Here is a 22,772-nt window from a genome sequence, read left to right as displayed (position 1 = left end):
CTAGGTTCGACGTGTATAGAGGATGTATGTATCTTTCTTTGTATATTTATTTATGTATGTGCATGCATGTTTTTGTGGATCTCGATCTGCATGTCTCTTGCGTCTGTGTAAAGGGATGGCAGCAGCGCGGATGAGAACACTCGCACTCTCCTGTACGTCAGTGCAGCTTGAACAGGTGACCGGAAGTTTGGCGGAGCAGTGACGCATGCGTATGTGAGCTCCAGAGTTGGGGAAGACGGAACTCTTTCGCCGACGGATTCGAGTGGAGGTCTGGACGTTTCGCAGACGCTTCTGTCACAACTGAGATTCGCGTCTCCTTCCTCCACCTTGATCCAGCCCAGGGGGGCACAGACTTGACGCGTCCTGTACAGAGACCTACAGATATGCGTTCATTCTTACGTAGACGTACACATGAACACTTATGCGTTCTCATATGTGCATATATATATATATATATATACAAACCCACATATTTGCCTACATCTGTTTAGACACAAATGGTCCGCGGGAAAACCGGTGAATCTCTGCGAAAAAGAGCAACGAGTGCGACGCAAATGCGTTGCTGGTCACGGGGTATCCGGACGGCAAGACAGAGAAGCATTTGCCGTGAAAAAGAAAAGCTATGGGCGTGAGACAGCCGACGAGTGTGGCAGACGACGCCTCCGAGGTCTCTCGTCGGCAGCCGTTTTCTGGAAGCAGCTAGCGGCGTGCATCAGAATCCGGTGATGGCTACGAAATGTCTCCACCTATATGCCTATATGTGTTTGCCAGCGTCTACATGCATGGTTGCATCAAAAAGCATATATATATATATATATATATATATATATATATATATATATATATATTTGAATGCGTATGCGTAAGGCCGGTCATCGAGCTCGTGGCGCTGGTTAAAGACAAGGAAACAGCGAGCTCTTGGAAGTTCTTAGAGACCGTTCTCCAGACAACGTGAGCCATCGCGGCAGCGCCCAGCTCGAAGTGACCAAGACGCGATTACACCGGGGAGAGGGGAAGACGCCTGAGAAGCGTCTCCGGCCTCGGCATGCCTTAGCGGCGCCAGTGCATGCACTCATCAAGAGGACAGAAGCGTCAACAAAAGCAGACTGACGGCTGATCAAGATGAGGCAGCGACAGTGAGAACGCCGTCCTGGCGTCGCTCATGCGAAAAGAAGAATATCCGTTTTCTTAACTAATGTAGAGTAGGAGGTCGCCAGCGACAGCAGCCAGCATCGCACTGGTGTGTCTTTCCTTCCATGTAGGAACAAGCGCAGCAGTTGTCGGACTGAAGTTGGCAGATCTTAAGTACAGCTTACGGCAGAAAAGAAGCGATTGTCAAATGGTCTACCTGCTCTTTAGCCGTTTGCGTCCGCCGACACGCAACCTGAAAAGTTTTTTCTCTGTCTCTCTCTGTTCGCCCGCTGCCGCCCTCTCCCTACGGTCTCCCCCCCCCCCCCTGCCTCGAGGAGAAAGCAGATTCAGACCGCGGAAGAACCTTTTGTCTCTCTGTGAGTCTATTTTGACACTGGGGTTTGTGTACATGCCAGAAGCGAATTTTCCGAGGCACAGCGTCTCTGTTCGTCTACACAGTCACCTCCGTAGCGTCGAGCATGGACGACCCGGTGTCGACTGAAACGCACAAACACAACTCATCCTTGCGCGATGTTCCTACAGAGGCAAGTGGCAGGCATGCTGCTGAAGCCAGAAGCGCGAGGCGAGTTCCTTCACTTCGTCGGGGTCAAAACCCTGGGCCTTCGCTCCCATTTGCCTCCACTTGACCAGCGCCTGGCAGAGACCGGACTGGTGTACGTACACCTGAGTTTTCGCGCCGATGCCTTCGAGGATGTCGACGGCTCTCAGTCCCAGTTTCCGCATGATGCAATCTGCCTGTCGAAGAGCCCGCGCTTCCTCGTCTTCTTCTCGCCACGCACAGACGCCGCGCTCCGGCTGTCTCTCCAGAAAACTTTGCAAAAAGCCAAGACAGTCCAGCTCGGAGCCGGACGCCGACCCCGCGAGCGGCCGCTGCGCTTTGGCCGCTGGCCGCTTCCGGGGTACAGACACCGCAGAGCCGTCGTTTTTTCTGTCTCGACCGTAGCCGGGAGCGTGGCCAGCACTTACAGGCGATCGTCCATCTCGGGTCGCAGCCTGCGGGTTCTCGAGGCCCTCGAGTTTCTCTCTTTGACCGGGATTTGTCTCTCCGCCATCGCCGCTTGTGAACTCCTCTTGGGCTTCACCTGTGATCCAGAACGCGGGGACTTCCAGAGGAACATTCCCCACCTGAATCGTTTCTCTCTCATCAGCCGCATACACGCGGCCTCCCCAGAAGCGGCGCAGCGCGAGGTCTGCCTTTTGCTCTTCCAGCTTCCGCAACGCCCCTGCGCCTTGCGCGCCTCCCTTCTCGCCTCGCAGCCCTCGCCCCCTCTTCATCGGCCCGCCGCGCTTCTCTGCCTTGTCTACGGCGGGCGGTGGAGCCTGCGGGGAAGACGCGGCCGGTGTCTCCGCGGAGACACCTGACCCCACAGCTGCGCGCCGCTTCAAACGCAGCTGGTGGACCTTCTCAGAGGCGAGAAGTCGCGCGGCGTCGACTGGACTCCAGCCGCTTTCTTCGCGTTCCAGGAAGGCGAGGAGCAGCGGAGACAGTGAAGAGGCGCGCGGAAGGAAGAACGAAGGCAAGGCCCCGCCGGGGTCGTCCAACGAGATCTGTGGGGTCGTTGGCGACGCCGCAAGCTCGCATAAGCTGCAGCGAGAGGCAGGCGAGGCCAGGGACGAAGATTGCTGGAGAGCCCCCGAAGAAGACGAGGCGCCACTTGTGTGGGGATTGCGAAGCCGTGCATCGTCTTCGAGGTCATCCGCGGAGTCGTCTGAGAAGACGCTGGACGCTTCAGAACTGAAGGTATCGAATTCGGAGTCTTGGGAAGAGTCTCCGCCGCTTTCGACGCCTCCAAATCTCCAGCGAGACCAGAGACGGCTTCTCCGCCTTCGTTTTCGAGGGTTCCTCACACGGTGTTCCTCCGCTTGAATCGGTCGCGATCCCTCTCGCTGTGGTGAAGAAGAGGACAAGGCGGCAACGTCATTGTCTCTTCTTTCTTCTCCCCGTTCGAGCTCGCGCTTGGCCTCTCCGCATGTTTCTACTTTTTCTTTCTGTGGTGTTTTCTCTTCGGCTTCCCTGCCACCCGTCCCCGACTCTCCTTCTACGCTCTGTCTCCTCGCCCCGCTCGCTGTCTCCTCCCTCTTCGTCTTCTCGCCCTCCTCATGCAGGTCCTTCTTCTTGCCTTCCTGGCTGTTTCGTCGCTGTTTCTCGCATTCGCGTTCTGCCTCGCGTCTTCGGTCTTCACAACTCAGGCGGTGCGCATGCAGAAGAAAGAGTGCGCAGGAGTGCAGAAGGTGGAGTGTGGCGTGGCGGCCGAGACTCTCGAGGAGGCGTTCTGCTTCACGATTTCTCTTCCAGCCCGCATGCAGTTGAGCAAGATGCTTGGCGGGGACAGCAAGGCGGCGCACGACGCGGCTGAGCCGGGCCTCACTCCCCTCTGTCTCTTCTTCTCCCTGCGTCTCCTCCACTCCCTCGCAGAGCTTCTTGGTCCTCTCTGCTCTGTCTGCGCCTCGCCGGACATTCGGACACCCCAGGGTGGCTTCGAAGAGGTCCGCGAGGGTCTTGGGGCGCAGGAGCTTCGCATGTCGGTCGAGGAAGAGCGCGTCCTCGCAGACGAGGAAGGGGAAGACGTCGACTGTCAGCGGCGGCAGGCGCGGGACTGGCAGGAGGCACGCAGGCAGGAAAGGACGCTGGACCTTCTGGGGCGGGAACAGGAAGGAGGGGCCGAAGTTGGCTGTACATACACCCCAGTTGAGGAGGGAGATCGCGGGGAAGTACTCGCCGTGTCGCAGCAGGTAGTCACTGCCTCCGTTGAAGACGCAGACGCCCTGGGGTTTCCCGTTCACAAAGAACTGAACAAACGATCCTGAGCTCCAGATGTCGGCGGCGTCGGCAGAGAAGGCCGCAGACGTATTGGGTGGCTGCGGCGCCTTCGCGTATCGAAAGAAGCCTTGGCTGAGACTGTCCATGTCGGCGAGCGTCCGAACTGCGTAGACGTCGTCGCCGTCGCCGCCGCCGCCGCGTCTCTCACTCGGACTCGCGCATGCTCCTTCTCTTCCCTTCTCCCTCTCTCTCTCACCTCCACAGAGAGCGGCCCGCCGCCCCTCCAGGTGAATAAAGCAGCCAATCACATCTCCTTCTTTCGCTCGCGCGCCGTAGACTACCTCCCCGCCACCCCACATGACCCCGCCGTGGAGCCCCGACTCCCCTTCTTCTCCAAGAATGCGGAAGCCGACGCTGTGTACCGTCGACCCCAGGGGACAGCTCGGCGGCTGCTGCCGAGTCGTCCATCCCACGCGGATTTCGCTGCGAGCTTTTCTTCTTCTCACCCTCTCTTTTTCTCTGTGAAAGGCCAGATCCTTCTCCAGAACCTCCTGCGTCTCCCGTGACATTCGCTCGGCCTCTCCATCCGACACCCCTGCCCCCCCCTCGCTCTGATCCCTCGCGTTCTTCTCGCCCTTGCTCTTCTCTTCCTTGTTCTTCTCTTCCTTGTTCTTCTCTTCCTTGCTCTTCTCTTCCTTGTTCTTCTCTCCCTTGTTCTTCCTTTTCCCCTCGTGCTTCGATTCCTTCGCTTCGTCGGCGGTGTCTCCTGTCGAAGGGTCAACTTTCGAGGGGCGGACTCGCTCCTGAGGCGCGGCTTTCCGGAGCTTCCAGCAGGAGGCTGCGTTGTCAGGTCTGTCGCGTTTCCTCGAGTTCGTGGGCACAAGTCCAAGTCGGTCGATCTTCACTTCGAAGAAGAAACTGCCTCCTCCGCATCCGTGAGTCGCCAACACAGTGCCGCACCCCCACCCAATGGACGCCGAGCGTCCGTCCCCACTGAGGCGCACAGAGGCCTGTCTGTACTTCTGGGAGAGCCGAACGCGCTTCGCTGCCGACTGGAGCAGAGGGAGAGTCGAGGCGGCCCCAGAGTCGGCGGCAGAGGCCGAGGGCGCCGCAGTCGCCGGGGCATGGTTCTGCACCTCTCCGTTTTTCTCGCTTCTGCTTGGAGCTTGACAAACGCTGGGGACATCCTGAACGGCGCCCATGCGCTTGTTCGTGTGGGACGAGTCGACGCCCGCAGAGACAGAAGAGACGCCTCGCTCGGCGGCGACACCGTCGGGGTCGAGGGGGACTTCCCCTGTGGCGATGCCGGACAAGCGACTCTTGATGAAGAGGAAGTTTCTGTAGATCTTCCACTTGTTGTCTGCGCTGCTCGTAGACAGACGACAGGCTCCAGGAGCGAGGAAACTCCTGCGCGTACACCGCAGCAGTTTGCGTTTCAAGCGAGCGTCGAAGAACAGCGGCGGAATTCCGGATGTCGCACTCGAAGGGCCTCCTGCTCCTGAAGACATGACAGGGATCCCTCTGGACGCAAATGAGCTTATGTTCGGATCCAGAGACCGAAACAGCTGTCGATGGAGCAGGGGCAGAGGCGGCGACAGACAAAGGTCAGCTTCTTCTTCTTGAAGCTGTTGCTTCAACACCGCAGAAGGCGCCGTGACACTCCGCTGGTGAACCTGCCGCCGAAGCAGAGACAGCAGCGTCTCCGCGTCCGTCTCCGACGTTCTGCATGCAGGGAGAAAGCCAGACCCAGCAAGCGAAGAGGACGAGTCAGACATGACAGAAGAAGATGAAGAAGATGAAGAAGATGAAGAAGACGAAGACGAGGAAGACGAGGAAGACGAGGATGACGAAACAGGGGAAGAACAAGCAGAAGCAGAAGAAGGAGAGGAAGAGAACGAAGAAGAGGAAGGCCCGTGAGACTGAGGCATTACCGTGGAAGTTTGGGTACAGGCAGCGGGAGAACTGGACGCGTGAGGACGGGGATGCAGAGTGGATGCGGGGGAGCCGCAGGAGTTGCCGTCGGGAAGACACATGGCCTGATCAGCTTGGACTGGAGGAGAGAAAGAGAGGCGTCGCTGCGAAGACAAATGTGACGCGAGGGAGGGAACCGAATATTGAGGTCGCCTGTCAGAAACCTGATAAGGGGGAGGAAGGAGAATGCGAACTGGCGCCGCCGATGAAGCCGCTGCTGCAGCCCAAGTGTCGAGGAGTTCGAGGCCTTGAGGCTGGCCGCCTTGCAGCTCCAACCAGTCCACGAGGCAGTCCTCCAAAAGGCGGGTCTTCCTCGAGGCCGTTAGGCCGATTTTTTCCCCTGTTCGTTCCGAGCAGAGTCGCTTGTGGGCGCCGGTTGCATGCGGAGACTCTGTCTGCTCTTCGCTGCTGTCTAGCGCAGACGCCGGGCCACCGTTCTGCGTCGTAGCTTCTGCGGCGGACCCCACATGTCTCCGGTCGTTCGCCTTCCTCGCCCTCTTCCTTGCAGGCGGCTCCTGTTCAGGAGACATCCCAGGCTTCTCTCGCTTTTCATTGCGTGGAGCAGCGGGCGAGCTCGAACGAGAAGGAGCAGGTTCGTGCGAAGAAGAAGAGGAAGAAGAGAGAGATGCCGAAGGAGCAGAAGAAGGTGGCGGCGAGGAAGGCATGTGCTTTGTCGAGGCGTGAGATGGTCTCCGCTGTTGACAAGGATCAGCGGGAGAGTTTCGGTCTCCCCTGTGACTGCGAGAGGTGCCGCCGAGAGGCTTCACATCCGTCGAAATGGCGGCGCGTCTGTCCAGTCTGGCGCAGTCTGGGAAGCCACCCTGAAGTCGCGGAAAGGCAGCGACGTCGAAGCGATTTCTCCACAGAGAGCGCTGGCAAGCTGGGTCGCACAGCAAGGGAGAAGAAGCCAGAACAAGCGTTCGCGGAAGCGAAGAAGAAGAGGAAGAAGAGGAAGAAGAGGAAGAGGAAGATGAGGAAGAAGAGGAAGAAGAGGAAGAAGGAAGAAGGTCAAGGCGAAGAGGAGGTAGAGGGGGGGCAGCTAGAAGTTGTTGAAGAGAACAAGCAGGAGAAGCAATGCGACGAGGGTGGTGACGAAAGAGCCGAGACGAAGAGGACAGCGGTTGGCAGTTTGCTTGAAAAGCAGAAGTCTTCGACCGCGGAGAGAGGGGAGAGGAGGGAGAGGGGGGAGATGAGGGAAGGGGATTACAGGAGGAGGATCTTGTGAAGCCATCGTTCCGTGAGGCCACTAGCGACTCACAAGCTGCGTGAGGCACTGAAGTCTGCTGGGCGTGAGGAGGCGAAGTCACAGACAAAGAGGAGGGAGGAAATAGAGCGGAAGGAAAAGAGGAAGACGAGACAGATGAAGGGAGAGAGGGGGATGAAGAGCGTGGTAGTTTCTCTTCTTCTCCTGCGGCCTTTGGAAGAGGCGAGGCCGACTCAGGTGGAGTCTGGGTTGTCTCGTCAGTGCCGTTGGTCTCCATGTTTGCCAAAGAGGCGGTGAAGAGGAAATGGAAGAGGAGCCGGACCTCGAGAAACGGCTCTCTTCAATGAAGCGCATGAGCAAGTGTGTCCAGTTATTAAGAAGGAAACATTTACCAAAATCCACATGGAGTTGACACACACTGAGCTTCGAAGGTGTAAGCCTGGATGTGAGTCTGCGAAGCGCAGCGGGTCATCCCCGGGCCAGACGCGCCACAGAGATACGGAGACAACGGCGACACTCGGGGAAATCAGCAGAGTTTGCACACTAAAAAGACAAAGGATGGAAAGAAATGGAGGTGGAAGAACGGATGAGAAAGTGCTGTTTTCAGAGGCTTCTAACGCTGAAGGGAAACGCGTGTACACTGGACAGCGTGTCACAATTTGGGCGCGTGGTCGACCGAGCAGAGAGCTGAGGCAAATTTCTGGAAAGGAAAAAACGAGGGGGAGTGTGTGAATGCCCCCGTGTGTTTCCTGCATTTGTTTTATCTGCGTCGCGCATTCTTTCGTTTTCTTCGTTTCGTTCGTCCTGTGCACTTCTGCGAAAAGCATCCCCCGCTGTCGTCTCTCTCGAGCTAGTCGTCTTTGCTCCAGCGCATGCGTGGTGACAAAGACACGCAGGAAAAAAGAGCAAAGGTCACAATCCCACCACAACGCTGCAGTCTCTTTTTTCCGTTCTTTTTGCTTTCGCCGCCTCCCAGTTTCTCTCGCTGCGACATCGGCAAATGTGACCCACGCTCCGCTCTGCCCTCTACGCATCTCCCTTCATGGCTATGTGGACATACGCACTCATGTACATCTACATACATAATACACATCTATATATGGACATGTATTTAGATGTATCACATCCGAACCACCAGTATAGCCTGGGACAAAGATGGTACAATGTCCTCCGTACAAAGCCACCATACGCATGTTTGTAAATGTGTATTTCTGCTTTCAGTGTATATGCAGATCAGGGTGCGGATGGAAGAGGCAGCAGTGGAAAAAAGAGCAAGGCTACGTCTCTCCTCGAGAGTCCTGTATTCGTGTACTACAAGCGCAGCCTGCAAATCTAAATAAATCTCTTTATCCACCCGCCTCTACGCATCTCTATGCACATGTGCATACAACATTTGCCTGGCTTGTATCGATGGGTCTGATATGAGAGTAGTTCCCAGGAGGTTTTGAAGGTACTTTTTGGGGGCTTTCCGCGTGATGGTGGATGTACACGCTAAACCCCGCACACGTATTCACGTCGTTACTCTCGTCACATAAAAGTTGCTTCCCACCTTCCCTTGGCCCAGATGCTATCGACTTGATTGCATGCGGTCCTTTGTAGGAGCTTAATTGGCCGAACCCGCCTATCTGGTCGGGAGGCAGACTGGTGCGATTGTTGCCGCCATCGAGTCTCAGAGAGTAAACTTAGATGGAAAGTGGTGACATAGAAACGAGCAAAGCACCGACTGCGTAGGACACATGCTTTCGCACCGCACAAAATGCTAGAAACTACAAACGGTATGCTCCTGATTTACGACAACCAGGTGTAAACAAAGGACCGCTCAACTTTAACGGGAGAGTCATGGAGATACACACCTTTCCTTCTCCAGGATTTGGCGTTTCTCTTGTATATCCTGGTTCATTGGCATCTTTGCCTTTCGGATGTCGCTTGCCCTCATTTCCAACTTATCAAGTCGTGGGCTACCCGCCTGGTGTGTGACTTCTCCCTAAAGATATCTTCAACTTCTCGCATTCTTTAGGTCGAACGGACCTGCTTAGGAAGTCTCTCCACGCTTCTCACTTTTGAGCCTAACTCCTCGTACGCTCACGCAGAAGCAAAACAAGCTTTCTATGCACTCGACACTTGCATGCTCCTCTCGTGCTGAGTCCATCCACAGTCAAGAACCACCTGGACACCATGTGTGAAGATAAAAAAGGATCGGGGTGATCTGGTACCCTACTACGCATAATGACGCGTAGTGAGATGTTCCGTGCATTCCTCAATATGAGGAGCAGTGGAGTAGGATTCGCGGAAGTCACAAAAGGCAGGTCTGGAGACTCAAGATGGGTTCTGACGTCCGAATAGGCTTTCGGGTCTCGCACATATTGAAAGAGTCATCAGGGGGTGAAATCTGTGATGCAGTGGAAACAAGAAGAAAAATCCGCATGTATGTACGGACACAAAGACATGCATGTCCACTCATGCATGCCCACATTTATAGAGACGTGTATGTGCATCTATTTTCTTCTAGTCAACTAGAGAGGCCGAGGACCCCAATCCAAGGCTATGCGAAACTTCAATGACAGAAGATATCGCGTTTGTCTGCCTGTGACAGACAACTGGTCTCTATCATCGTCAACCCTGCATCTGAAACTCGACGCATCGAGGGTGTGCAGACGGCAGTGGAACAAGGGGAAGAAGCAGTAAGGCCTTCAGATGGAAAAACCGTGTGGACCATCGTGTTCCTTTTTTTAAGGGTTTTTAACAGTTAAATATAGTTGCATATATGGCAAATGATTCAGATTTTATACGCAGTGATTTAAAGAATTAATAATATATATTTTTTTTCAAAAAATTATACGGACATTACTTGAATTTTAAGCTTTCTTTTCTCTTTGACGGAAGCAGGAAAGCTTTGCGATGTCCTGGACTGTCAAGAGAACCTTGTGTGCCGCGTGTTTTGCAGGCAAAGAGTCCCCTGTTTTCGGGACCCACCTGTCGAGAAAAATCGCGAGAAAACAGTGTTGCACCTCATGCATTTCTTCGCAAGCACTGCGAGCAGAGAAGGGGCTATGAGAGGTGCGTGGCATGTTTTTCAAAAGCCGCGGCAACGAGCTCGAGATTCATTTGCGAGCGTTTCGGCTTCGACGCGTTACGCTCTTTGATCTTCATGGCAATCGGAAAGCAGAGGACCATAAACGTAACTCGCTCTCTTTTCGTGCCAGTATTGGTCCAAAGACGTACAGAAATACAGTTCTTCGCAAAGTGGGGCTGTGCCGCTTTGAAGGCCAGACGCTTTTATGAAGACACATAGCGATGTTCAATCGCAACACTGTTTCAATTCTACACCGTTGTACCCCTACCTAAATGCATGAACAGAGCGGATGTCTCTGAGGAGAAAACGGAGCGCAGAGGGTGGATCTGCGTGCATGTCGTGTAGGATTGCTGTGCATTCGTGGAGGCAGAGAAGCGGCTCAAAAATCTTGAAAAAAGCAGATGCACACATTCATACGTAAGTAGATGCATATGAGGAAATCCCGACGGGGAGGGGATGACCTGGCTGCGTGAGATGTAGAATCCCTGAGCCTATTATTTGGATGGCAAAGAAGGTTCTTCGAAACGGAAAGGCAACCCGAGAGGCCATAAAAACATGCCAGCGAGGAATAGACACAATATCTTACCCACGCGCGTGTCTTGCTCCAGCTTGAAAATGCTGCATTCAAAAGATTCTTTTTGCCTCCAAAAAATTTTTTTAACCTCCAACTTGTTTTCCTCGTGAGCGCAAGCTCAGAGTGGGCGGAAAGCAACACACACGGGGGAGTTCACCTGCGCATGCGTGAACGCAATTTTTTTTCAGGAGCGAGACAGCGGGTGTCGCGGACGCGACAGAGACCGAGGCGTCGTGGGAGACATTGGCAGGGTCCTAGGCACGAGAGGGAGAGTTCTTCGTGCGTCGAGGGACCGCAAAATAAGGATCAGGTGAGTTTTCAAGGGGGTTTTAAGTTAGAAACGGAAGCGAAGGTGAACGAGAAAACCTGAATGTACGGCCAGTGTAAACTAGCAAAGGAGAGACCCGCCAAGCGGAGACGGCGGATCTTCGCCGCGCGTGGCCCCGTCGCGGGCCTTCGCACTGTGAGAAAAGTCGAAGGATGTTGCCCGTAAGGTGAGACAAACATGGCGGCTCTTCTCGGCTCAGGCTTCGGACCTTCTGACTCCTCTGTTGAAATTTGCATGGTCGGGGTACTGGCAATCTTCACTCTCCCGGCCTCTTCCCCAAGAACTTCTGGAGCTTTTCAACATCCAGGTATCGCGACTATTCAGAGAGAAAAAACCCTGGCGCCGGGGGGGTTTCTGTGCACAGAGGGGAAATTACGCTGCGCTCCCCCTCGGCGTCTCCGCCTCTCCGCGACAAGAGACGGCAACGTTTTTGTGTTTCCGAGGGGGATTCGGTCCTGGCCTTCCCTCCGCATCCACTCGTCTCTATTTCCTGGGAGTTTGCATCTTCTTCGCTGCCGCCGAAACTGCAGAAATCTCAAAAAAGCGCGCGAATAGGTCTTGCCCACGGGTTTTCCCGTCCGAGGCTGCTGGCGCCACGTTGCGTGGTGTGCCGCGGGGCTTTGGGTCCCCGCGGGGGTCGTCCTCCGGTTGCCTCTCGGAATTTTGCCGAATTCGTACTAAAGCGGCGGTGAAATATTGCCGGACCGAAAAAGCCAAAGAAGAAAAGTTCTGCGAAGCTTTGTCCCGGCAGTGGCTCTCGCCGTCCCCTGTCTTTGCGAGGTTGCTGTGCGGAAAACGGTTTGTGGCATTTCGAGGTGAGCTTCAGGCGGCTACGTGGCTCAACTCTTTCCATATTCGCGTGTATATTGAGTTCGCTTGTCGAATGTTGGCCTGCGTTGGCGGACAGAGGGAAAAAACACCCTCGAAAGAGACCCCGATGGGAAACGTCAGGTGTTGACCGTATCAACGACGGTGTCGGTGTGCTTGCACGTTTGCGAAAATCTGTATGTCCTTTCTGCTCCGGCGATTCGTGCGCTTGCCAAAGAATTCTTGCCGGCGTGTGTTATTAAGGGCGGAGTCGCGGACTAGTTGAAAGTCTTTGCGTCTTCCATTCAGACAGGGGAGAGCCAAGATTTGAGCGAGGCGGCTGCGGTTCCGTTCCGCGAACCTGCACTGGGCCTTTGGGTACTGGTGTACAGACACCGCGTCGCAGCGGTACGCCCAGCGTTGGGACTGAGCCGAGATTCACAGTTCTTTGTTTCCGCTGAGGCTGTGGACATTCGCGAAACGCGAGGGCAAGGAACTCTGGAGCGTTCACGCTCAAGTGGACGGAAAACTGTGAAGAGACCCTGCCCTTCACATCTACTCGCGCCGCGACTGTGTCTGTCGCGGGTTCCACGGGGCTCGGCTTCGGACGGACTTTTCACGGATTCGGTGGCGGCTGGAGAGGCGTTTCTGAATGCATGGCCGTGTATATGTTTCCCTTCTCTTCCAGCCAAAGAGGAACGGGTTAACTCAAACCGGTAACCGTAACTGATCGTAGATTTACCAGTCAGCAGTACTTGCAGTTCAAACAGCCGCCGTGATTCGCCCGAAAGACTCAAGGCGCCCGGAGACGTGTACGTGTCTTGCGAAACGGTCCATGGATTTCGCGCCTTCAGCTGCAATTTCTTCAGTATTTTTGCGGCCGCCAACTTGCCGTTCGTTCCAACGCCACCCGCATGCCTCGTGCCAAGGCGGACAGGAGTCTCCCCTGGACTCGCCCTGTGCACAAATAGAGTTTTGAGGTCGGTCAGACAGCCGCCTTTGCATGTGACCCCTATTCTTAGACAGGCGCCGTTCTCAGCTGCCTCAAACGCGAGTGTCTCTTTCACGCAGCGCTCGACCTCGTTCTCACCTTACCTCATATCCTCCATCAACTCCTTCCTTTTGCTTCTCCCCAGTTATGAGAAACGGCCAACCGAGTTCTTCATGAGTGCTGCGCACCACCGCCCGATTGGACTGCTGAAGACAGCTGAAGGTGTCACACATCAAATCCTTCGCCATCAAGGTTATTCCACATAGGTTTTATTGTAGGCGTTTCGGGGTACGCAAGAGAGCTAGATCGATTCTTCCCTGCTTTGCGCGATGGCGAGTCGGCTCTCCGAGTCTCGTCTGCGTAGGGGGAATGAGGAGAAAGACGCCCCATCGTTCAGTTCCTGTCCTCCCGCGTCCGCAGACTCTCCGGCAGAACCGTTGAGCTTCGCGAGCGACCTCGATAAGGCGCCTTCCGCGGAGCACCGTCTGCCTCCGCTTTTCCCGACCCACCTTCCTCTCGCTTCGCCCTCTTCCTCCACGCTCCAGCCGTTCTACTCCGCGTCACCTGGAGAGGACTTTTTGCCGTGGCTTCGCGAGACGCGTCTCGCCTTCTCGCTGACCGAAGACGACCATGTGACTGAGGAGACTCCTGAAAGTCACGTCGCAGCAGAGAAGAGCGGCGACGCGGAAAGACTGGGAAAAGCTGTGCGAGGCGCTCTGGGCCCCTGTCTGTCTCGTGAAGACGCCAGTACACCGGAGACAGCAGAGACAGTCGAGAGACCCAAGGGAAATGCCCACACGGAAGAACAAGACAGACACAATCTTTGGGCGTTGCTGAGCACAGACGAAGGTGATGGACACGCGCAGAGAAGGGTGCGAAGCGCAGGCGAGGAACGCAGAGACGTTTCGGGAAGAAGCGGGTGGGGCGAGGGAGCCCAGAAGCGCGAGGCGGCACACGGCGACTGGGAGCAGAGACCTACAGAAGAGATGTTCGGGGCTTTCGACGCGTATGCAGCCTCTGCAGAGGACCCGTTCAGTGCCTCGAAAGAAGCGGGCGAATCTCTCGGAAATACAGAGGCGGGAAATGTTGGGAAGGAGCGCGGACCGGAAAAGGCCAACGCGCGCGTCGGCATCCCTCTTGAAATTTTTGGGTGCCATGACACCACAACCATACAAGACATTCGCCTTATGCTCATGAGGAGCCAGACAGATCCCGCCGTCTCCCAGAAGGTCGTCTACAACCTCAAGGTAAGCAAGTGATTGTTCGGACTTGGGGGGGGAGGGGGAGCTGGGATGCGGGTGGGGGAAGGTTCTGAGAGATGCAGACAGCCGACTCTGTCACAAAGTACCTGGAGAGAGCAAAACAGAAGAAGCAAATAGTGGATGCAAGTCGTTCGAGGTCGCGGGGGAGACGGAAGCGATCAGCGTTTCATCTCTTCTAGGTGACCTCATGCATAGATGCGTTACCTTGTTTTTTCCTTATTCGTCCCAGGTTGCGACATACTCCTTCTCATTTTTCCCTCCTGCCTCCTCTTTTTGTCCTTTCCTCAATACGAGGGCGTTTCCTCTCTTCTTCCGTTCTCACTCTTCCATCCTTGTGAGCGTAGACCTTGCTTTCATTGCTGCTGGTATTCTTTTCGTGCTTTGATGTCAGTTGCCCCTCGGTTTGGTCTCCTCCTTCCTGCCCTTGGTTCGCCTTCTTCAGTCCTCGTCTGCTTCTGCGTTCCGCGTTGGAATCAGCTGCTAGTCCCCCTTTTCTCGAGTTCCGCACACAACTTGCTTCCTTGCTTCTGTCTGGGCTTTCTCTCTTCCCAGGCCCGAGAGAGCGTCATTGAACAGGTGGTGGGGCACTTGGCGTCTCTGTTGGAGGGAACGATGGCGATTCACCACGGCGAGGTGGCGCCAATGAAAGAGGCCTCTATTCTCGAGGCTCCAGAGGCAGCGGCTGTCCCATTCGCCTCTCCTTTCTTCACTTCGCCTGAACTCTCCAGCTCAGATCGTCCTGCCTCGAGCTGTCTGTCAAGGGGCCTTGACGAAAGGCGAGCCAAAGAAGCAGGAACCAGAGAAGAGGCGGACGTCGAGCGAAGGGACAGGGGCAGTTGTCCACTCTCGCCTGTCGCTTTCCCACCCCATCTGGCGCACGTTCCGGAGTCCCCTGGTCACGAAGAGAGTGACAAGGCGGAGGACTCTTCCCTGGCTTTTTCTCTGTCGTCTGTCTCCCCCGCGTACTTGTCTCCTTTCGCGTCTTCGCCTCCCTCGTGCCTCATGTCCCCGTCGTCCGCGACGAGCCCGAGACCGCGGCGCGACGCAGACTGGGGAGAAGAAGAGACAGTTGAACAGGACCGAGACAGACATGCGTCGACCGCCAATGTTGCTGGAACTCGTGAGTCTCCTTCGGTTGTCCGATGTGCTTCTCGGGCTGCGTTTGCTTGGACCTACTGGCGCCTTTCTTGTGCGTATTTTGTGTTTTCTCTCTCCCCCCTGTCAAGACACGTGCCGTTCTCGGGCGGCTCTTCGTTGTGGCAAACAGCTGTGCGGTATCGTGACAGACCACCTTGGCTTTCTCTTTCGGATTGCCGAGCGATGCTCCTGCCCTCTCCTGCCTCAATGTTTTGCCGCTCTCCATTTCGCCCCTCTCTCTGCTCTGGACGGATGTCGTTCCCGGGCTTCACGTAGCAAGCGTGTGGAGACAGGGTTTGCGTTTTTCTCTTCCTTTCATTTTTGCCAGTGCGTGCCTTCTCTGTCTCTGTTCCTCTGTCTCAGCGCCTGGCGAACGGGAGGAGAGAGCAGAGGAGACGAGCGACAGCAAGCTCTCGGACCAGGAGCGCGGGGAGAGCGAGTCTTTGCTCGCAACCAGAGATCAAGAAAATGGAAAGAACGACGAAGAGGAGGGTCGTCCAAAGAGTGGCGTCTCTGCTCGTGTTTCGCTCGCAGAATGGGAAAAGGCCCTTCAGAATCACGGGGCGAAAGTCGCCTTTCTCACGCAACTCATGCAGGTCGGTTGTTTGTCGTAGCGCGAGGCCTCGGCGATGGCCTGAGAGACAGCACGAAGATTTCATTCAAGGTTCCATTCACGATGTTTGTGGCGTACTTGTTAATCGCCCTCTGTCTCGGATTGACTCTGTGGCGACCACGCCGAGAGGGAAACAGAGAAAAGATGGAGAACAGAGGGCCCCGAAGGAGCGGGAGACAAAAACTAGGCGAGAATGAAAAGAATGACGATGCCTCACGCCTGGTCGCCTCGGCTTCGGTAGAGGATCGCAAGAGAAAGAAGAGAGAAACAAAGGGGCAGAACGACGGGCTACGATGTAACGTTAAGCCGCCAAGAAGAAGCATCCCTAGTCACCCGACCTATCTTTGTTGTCTTGATGCATGGTGTTCGAGAGGCTGTATTTCGACAGCACGTATCCCTCAGTCGAGGCGAAAACGAGACACAGAGAGACGTCAACTCCCGCCGCAGGGCGGACTGCGAACGCGGAGCCAGTGGAGACATGGGAGAGAAAAACCAAGGAGGCGAAAGAGGGGGAAAACGGAAAAACACGTGGAAAAAGGGCAAACATCCAGGGGACGTGGCTTGTGTTGAGAGATGTTCGACTATGTTTTTAATGGGATTGCTGCTGATCTTTGAGTTTCTGCATTTTGAGCCTTGGGTTTTGTGGGCCTGTTTTCCTCTATCACAGCACGTGGAAACTCTACTGGTTGGCCAGAGTGGCAGGGATGCTCTCGGCAAAAACACTGTGGAGAACCGCGACGCAGAAAATCTGGAATTGGGAAGATCAAACGCAAACCTTCCGACGAGAGACGTGAGCACCGATCTCGTGGAGTTGCTTCGGGCCTCCTGTCTCGCCCACCAGGCAGCCCTCGCCGAGCTCGTCAGTCTGGCCGAGAGAGTTCGAGTTAAGGTACGAGGAAATTATTCGCAACGTAAAGCTGTGCAGGCGATTTCGCATCTCCGCGCGATTCACTCCCCACGTAGAGACTTCTTCATATTTACCGAAGTTAGGGTCCTCTCTGCTAGATCCGCACCCCTTGTATATATATATATATATATATATATATATAATTTACGGTCCATTCTCTCATCACTTAAAAAGTGTAGAGAGCATCCTTTTTGCCTATGGTTTTGAGTCTGTTTTGTCTAGATTCACATGCACCAGCAAGGCACGAAATTGTTTTTCGGTCATTTCTTGGCCGCGGAAACGGGTGTTTGTCTGCATTGTTTTTCGAGAAGTGAACGTCGAAATTCCGTGTAAAATGTGATCGCCTTGCATCGTCAACTGACACGTTTTTCGATGAGATTGCATTCCCTTGATGGGTTGCCTCTATCACGTTTGACTGTCGAATACTGTACCTGGCGTAAGAGCCATCGTTCCCTCCCCGTACAAGGTTCTTGCTTGTCTGGATTGGTCCCCGTGTAACAGTGTTTCTCTACAATACTGTGATCTCCTTGTGAGTCACTTTACGTTGGTACTGATCCACCTAGCATCTGACGACTCGACTGTTTTCGTTAAGATGTGTACTGCGAGCCCTCCACATTTTACGCATCTTCTCGCTGTCTCGGGCTCTCACTGTGATTCGTATGTTCTCAACGCCGGCTTTCTCCGGAGAGTGTGGTCGCTTGTGTGTGTGTGTGCCGATCTACATAAGAAGCCGAGTCTCCAAGAACTAGCGCGCCTCCCCCCTTTACCAGTGACACCCGTGAACTTGGTCGGTCTAACCTTGACTTTCGAATGCATGCGTTTCCGCCCCTCTGATTTTGGTTTCTCCGTTCAGACCCGCGGGTGTCGCGCCGGGAGGCACAAGCGACCCGCGGCGCCTACGTTGCCTTCTTCGCCGGAGACTGGGTGGGCCCCGTCTGGGCCAGGAGGCCCCGCGGCTGTTTCGCCTCTTTCTCTCTCTCCGCGCGCCTCTGCTCCCTGCCGAGTCTCCACCTCGCTGCACCAACGAGCCCGATCGGCGCCTCGACGCTCTGAGGCCGAGCGAGAAAAGGAGGGGGGCCTTCTGTCCGAACTTCTCTCTCGACTGCCTGTCTCCACTCTTGGGAAGCAGGGATCTCAAGTGGGTACCGCTCAGAGGGCAGCAGAGACAGTCGGCAAGCAAAGGAGAGGGCCGGAAGGTCAATGTATGAGGACCGGCCTTGCGGAGGTCTTGGAGGAAGCAAGTGCTGAGAAGGGCAGAGGCAGGCAAAGACGAACTTCGAAAACAACAGAGGAAGGAACGCGAGAGAAAGCGGGCGCCTTGCTGGTGAGCTGGTGTCGCAGAGATATCGCGTATGTGTTTACAGGCTCTCTTCAATTGTTGTCCGAGTTCATCGTGGCCACTACGTTTTGTTGATTTGGCTTCACCTCTTCGTGTCTCCTTTTTATTCGCTCTTTTTCCAAAGCCTTCCTGCATGGTGCACCTCCCGTATGGGGTCGCCGGTCCCTTTAGGAGTGTTACCTCAAGTATCTCTTTCCGAAAGGCGGCCCCTTCTGCCGTTTTGTCCGTTTTCATTTCCGCTTTCTAGACGTTGCCCGTTTGTGTGCAGCGCGAAGAAATCTCTCTCCTCAACGAGCAAGCCATGCGCTCGCGGTGTACCTACTGCTCGCCGCCACGGGGCTCCTCGTCTCCAGCCCCGCAGCCATCGACTCCTTCGAATGTTTCGGGGCCGACGGGGGGCTGTTCCTCGTGTCCACCGTCGCCTCCGGTGGGGCCTGCTGTCGCCTCTCGAGAGCCTGTCCCCGCGCATGCAGCGGCGGCGCCGCTGGGACCCGTAGGCCCCCCGCGGCCCCCGGGTTTTCCTCGGAGTCCGCCGCTCGCGCCTCTGCCGCCGCCAGGCGAGGCGCGCGGGCCTGGTGCACGCTTGGGCGCGGCGACTCCAGAGGCGACTCGGAGCAATGCGCAGGCGATCCCGTTCTCCTTCGGGCCAACTGACTCGCGCGCGGGGAGTCGTCGCGTCCCGCCGCCCCCGCCATTCCCACCGCCCCACACTGTCTCCTTTTCGCCCCTCCCGCGAGGGTGCGCCTATTCTCCACCCGGGGTTGGGTGGTCGGGGCCCGCGTCTGTTTCCTTGACCTGCTCGCCGCAGCGACGGCGGCCGCCCTCGCCCCCGCCGGCTGGGGCTGCAAGCCCGAGGGCCTATAGCCCCATCGAGGGTTTCCGACCGCCGTCGCCCCCTCGCGGGCTGCCCCTTGCGGCCGCGAGTCCCAGCGACCTTCCGGGCACTCAGGGCCTCACGCCCTGGGGCCGCGAGGGAGTGGAGCAGACTCTCACCTTGACTTCGCGCGGACAAGCCCCGGGGAAAGGCGTGCAAAGTGAAGCTCAGATGTCGCCGTTCTCGGGGCATCCGCCGACTCTTCTGCAGCAGAGGGCGACGGGTCGGCGGAGCTCTGAGGGCGGTGCGAATTCGGCTGGAGGGGGGCCTACCACCTCGGGTTCTGGTTTCCCTGCGGGGCCAACTTCACGGTTTCCAAGTGCCCTTTCAGTCCCCTCTGCTTCACCCCCTCCGCCCCCACCAGCGGGGGTGCCTCGGCCTCTGTCCGCTTCTCCTTCGCGCCTGGGGGCTTCTAAGGGATCTCAGAACCCGGGCGAAGGCGGCGCGGCAGAGAGCGAGTGGAACGCGCATGCACTCCGCAGAGGCGAAGAGGAGAAGAATGGAGGCGCGAATGCTGGAGTCAGGAGTCGACCTGTGGGGTTTCCTCCTCAGTCTCCACACATCCCTGAGACCCGAACGACATTGGGTGGAGACGGCTGGTCCGTGAACACAAATGCCTGGTCCCCGCTCCCCTCAATGGCTTCGCTCCCTGACGCATCTCGGACCGAGACGTCTTGTTCCAGGGGTGCACCCTTCTCTACCTCAGGCGCTTTCCAGCCTCCTCTGCCCGAAGCCACTGCTCCTGAGGGACGCGCCCCGCCTCTGGACCAAGAGAAACTGTTTCTTCTCCTTATGCTTCTGTTGAGGTCGCAAGGCGGTCGAGCGGGCGGCGGGGACGACGGCTTGCAGCGCGAACGGGGGCGCGGGATAGCGCACTCGACGACCCCGCTGTCTCTCAACAGTCTCGCTTTTCTCCTGTCGCAAGCGACGCAGGCCTGGGGACGCCCGGAAGGAGACAGGAGCAGAGTCGAAGATAGTCGTGCAAGAGAGGAACAGAGACGGCCTTCTCTAAGTTCCCCCCTGCCCGTCTGGTCCCCAGTGCGCGCGCCGCCGATGTCGCCCTCCTCGCCAGCTGCGAAGCTTCTCGGCTTGCGGCATGCATGCGCGCGAAAAAGCGGTCGGGGCGAGGGGGCAGCCGAGTGGGTTCGCGGAGACGCACTCACCGAGTGGCCTGAGGGCGGGGCGAAGGCGCAAGGAGGCCGCGAGGAAAGGGTGCGAGAAGAGAGAACGCTACGCCTCGCTTTTCGAGCAGACGCCTTTTCCAGAAAACACAAGCAGGACGGCACAGAGGACAGAGAACGAAGGGCGAGAAACTCAGAGGGGGGAGAGGCACTCCGAGACGACGCCTGCGGAGTCTCCACCCACTCGCAGGCGTCGGCGCTGTGTGGTCTGGAGTCCAGCGAGGGGAGGGCGTCCCGAAAGGTGAGTCTCTGCCTGGGGACCCGCCGTCCAAGCGCAGACGACGAGTGCATGCGGTACTCCGGAGTGTCTGTACACCCGAGTGGCTATTCCACGGTGACGCGCCGCCCGCGAACAGTCAGCGACTCGGTGGTTTCTTTTCAACAGTTTCAGACGAGACTCGCGCCTGCAGCCTCGCAGTGCGACGGCCACACTCAAAAGCTGTGTCGATCTCTGTGGCTTGGGCCTCTCCGGGGTCGCGAAAACCTTTCCGGTCGTTTGCCTGAGGAACGACTCCCGCCTCCGCCCCCACCGCCTCCGCCCCCGCCGCCTCCGCCGCCCCCCCCCTCTGCTGTCTCTTCTCGCGCGGCGCTCTCGCCTTCGGTGCCCCTCACTTCCACGGGGCTCATTGGATGCATGCGGGCACCTGGACCGCGGCTGTCGCCTTCGGCTTCGATCTCCATTACTGGCAAAGGCGGTCTACACGAGTAGCGCGCAGAGGCGCTCTGCACCAGCAATTGGCTTGTTGCCTCGAAACAAAAACTCTGCATGCAGCCTGCCTGCAGTGAAGAGCGCGAAGCAGCCGCGGGCCTCTCAGCGATGGCGGCGGCGCAAGGAGCGCGCCGAAGTGAGGCTTCGTCACTACAACCTTTCCGTCAGTCACATTTCGTCCGATATCTGTGCTACTTTTATGGTCATTCAGCATGTGTATTGACAGCGCGGAAAACACAGTTGCATGTGTTTTTTTATGTCTCTAATACCGACAGTGCATTCCCAGGGGAATGGGTGGATCGAGCATGCATAGGACTCTACAGAGTGTACAGACAGTGTGTGTAAAGGGAGACGACCGACTGCACAAAGGCAGTGCATGGACAGTTTGAGGAGAACAGGAGTGTGCATTCTTTTGTGGCTCGCCTGCCGCTCTGTTTCTTCTCGTTCTGTTCTCCTGACTATGCCTCTGGGTCACCTTCCACGGCATGCGCTTCTCCTCTGAAGCCTCTGAGCTCGGCTATCCACCCACATGCAGCCAGGGAAGAAAGGTGAAGAGGTTCAGGTCCAGGGGCCCCGCAACCATCCGACGCATATGTTTGTGCTTTTCTCCATCGTTTCTTGCAATGCATGAAAACGTGAAGACAAAGCTTCTGTAGTTGGAGTCAAGCGAGCGACGAATGCTCTAAAGTGCACATGTTACACATGTGTAAATATATGTATTTTTTATTTATATTTTCTACATATCTATGCAAAGGAATCTGGTGATGTAGAGAGCAGACAGGTTGCTTTTGCATGCACAGGCGGGGGGGAGGGGGGAGGGCATGTGGGGTGACTGAATTTCGTGCAGTGTTCGATTTGTTTTTCCAATGGTATCACAGTTGTGTCTCTCGACCCAAAACCTGGGCGAAAACGTTCTGCCTCTGGATGCGAAGCATGCATCTCGAAGGTGAACCTCCCAGGTGTACATCCAGTTCCCGTTTCTTCCAAGTGGAGAGTGGTTATCGGAATCGAGAAAACGAAGCCTACGGCGCCAGGCCAGTGGGGTCCTGAATATTCACAGACCCCTGGCGCTCGCATGCAATTCGCTCTCCGCATTGAGGCACTCAAACCAGCCTCTGCGTGATCGTCTCATACACGGAACGCAAAGGCCGCATCGAAAAAGCGTACCAACAGAGCAGTCTCTACGCTACATTCAGACACCTGAGAGGCAGGCGATAAAGAGACACGATGTGGGGAGATAAATTGTTTGATAAAGAGATACGCACATGTACAGAGATACAGCAAATGATAGAGACAAAGCCACAAGTAGAAAGACAGTCGTGGCGAACTATAGAAAGAAACATACAGAGGCAGACACATGAGTCTATCCAGATAGAAATCTCGAGACAGATATAGACAGAAGTGCAGAGATTGGTAGACAGGTGTTAGACAGATATCGAGAGCTAGAGAGACATTTACACAAATGTACGGAGAATGATAAACACAGGTAGATAGAAATAAAGATCTAGAGAGAAAGACATAGATAGATGCACAGGCTTTTGATAGAGAGATATAGATACCTAGATATACAAAGACAGCTGTGCGCAGATGCACATAAATAGGTCTAGATAGACACACAGGTAGATGAGGAGACAGAAAAACAGAGGATGTCACGCGCCGCTAGGATAGCGAACGACGAGAAAAGGAGTCAGAGACGGGACTAGAGTGACGGCAACCTTTCTGTTACCACGGGGGATGAAGAGCGATGAGATGTAGCTACAGAGCATCTTCTGGGAGATCGCTCGAGGCCAGACGGCTCGTGGAACACGCAGAGGCGCTCTTTCGGGAAGAAACGCACTCACGCCGGTCGCGACGGAAGCAGTCGATCCATTGCTTGTTCAGGTAAAGCC

At 56.1% G+C, this 22,772-nt stretch overlaps 3 protein-coding genes across 3 annotated transcripts; 2 read left to right on the top strand and 1 right to left on the bottom strand.

Moving 5' to 3' along the window:
* Positions 1 to 1,529: 1,529 nt before the first annotated feature.
* On the bottom strand, positions 1,530 to 7,734 carry TGME49_277050 (hypothetical protein). The gene has a single exon (XM_002370411.2). The coding sequence runs from the start codon at positions 7,363 to 7,365 to the stop codon at positions 1,669 to 1,671; it is 5,697 nt and encodes a 1,898-aa protein (XP_002370452.1). The 5' UTR covers positions 7,366 to 7,734; the 3' UTR covers positions 1,530 to 1,668.
* TGME49_277055 (hypothetical protein) lies at positions 7,374 to 8,615 on the top strand. The gene is made up of 2 exons (XM_018781762.1): positions 7,374 to 7,780; positions 8,310 to 8,615. Exons 1-2 carry the CDS (start codon positions 7,491 to 7,493, stop codon positions 8,422 to 8,424), a joined length of 405 nt encoding a protein of 134 aa, XP_018635174.1. The 5' UTR covers positions 7,374 to 7,490; the 3' UTR covers positions 8,425 to 8,615.
* Positions 8,616 to 12,590: 3,975 nt separating this feature from the next.
* Positions 12,591 to 21,446, top strand: TGME49_277060 (hypothetical protein). The gene is made up of 6 exons (XM_002370412.2): positions 12,591 to 14,108; positions 14,676 to 15,243; positions 15,624 to 15,856; positions 16,541 to 16,762; positions 17,634 to 17,918; positions 18,388 to 21,446. Exons 1-6 carry the CDS (start codon positions 13,191 to 13,193, stop codon positions 20,881 to 20,883), a joined length of 4,722 nt encoding a protein of 1,573 aa, XP_002370453.1. The 5' UTR covers positions 12,591 to 13,190; the 3' UTR covers positions 20,884 to 21,446.
* Positions 21,447 to 22,772: the final 1,326 nt, after the last annotated feature.

The sequence above is a fragment of the Toxoplasma gondii genome, chromosome XII (genome assembly GCF_000006565.2).
Source record: "Toxoplasma gondii ME49 chromosome XII, whole genome shotgun sequence".
NCBI classification, from domain to species: domain Eukaryota; phylum Apicomplexa; class Conoidasida; order Eucoccidiorida; family Sarcocystidae; genus Toxoplasma; species Toxoplasma gondii.
This window is presented reverse-complemented; position numbering and strand designations above follow the sequence as displayed.

Coding starts and splice junctions, on each gene's coding strand:
- TGME49_277060 (XM_002370412.2), top strand. CDS start 13,191: ATGGCGAGTCGGCTCTCCGAGTCTCGTCTGCGTAGGGGGAATGAGGAG. Junction 14,109..14,675: donor AGGTCGTCTACAACCTCAAG/GTAAGCAAGTGA, acceptor CTCTCTTCCCAG/GCCCGAGAGAGCGTCATTGA. Junction 17,919..18,387: donor TTGGGAAGCAGGGATCTCAA/GTGGGTACCGCT, acceptor GTTTGTGTGCAG/CGCGAAGAAATCTCTCTCCT.
- TGME49_277050 (XM_002370411.2), bottom strand. CDS start 7,365: ATGGAGACCAACGGCACTGACGAGACAACCCAGACTCCACCTGAGTCG.
- TGME49_277055 (XM_018781762.1), top strand. CDS start 7,491: ATGGAGTTGACACACACTGAGCTTCGAAGGTGTAAGCCTGGATGTGAG. Junction 7,781..8,309: donor CGACCGAGCAGAGAGCTGAG/GCAAATTTCTGG, acceptor TTCTGCTTTCAG/TGTATATGCAGATCAGGGTG.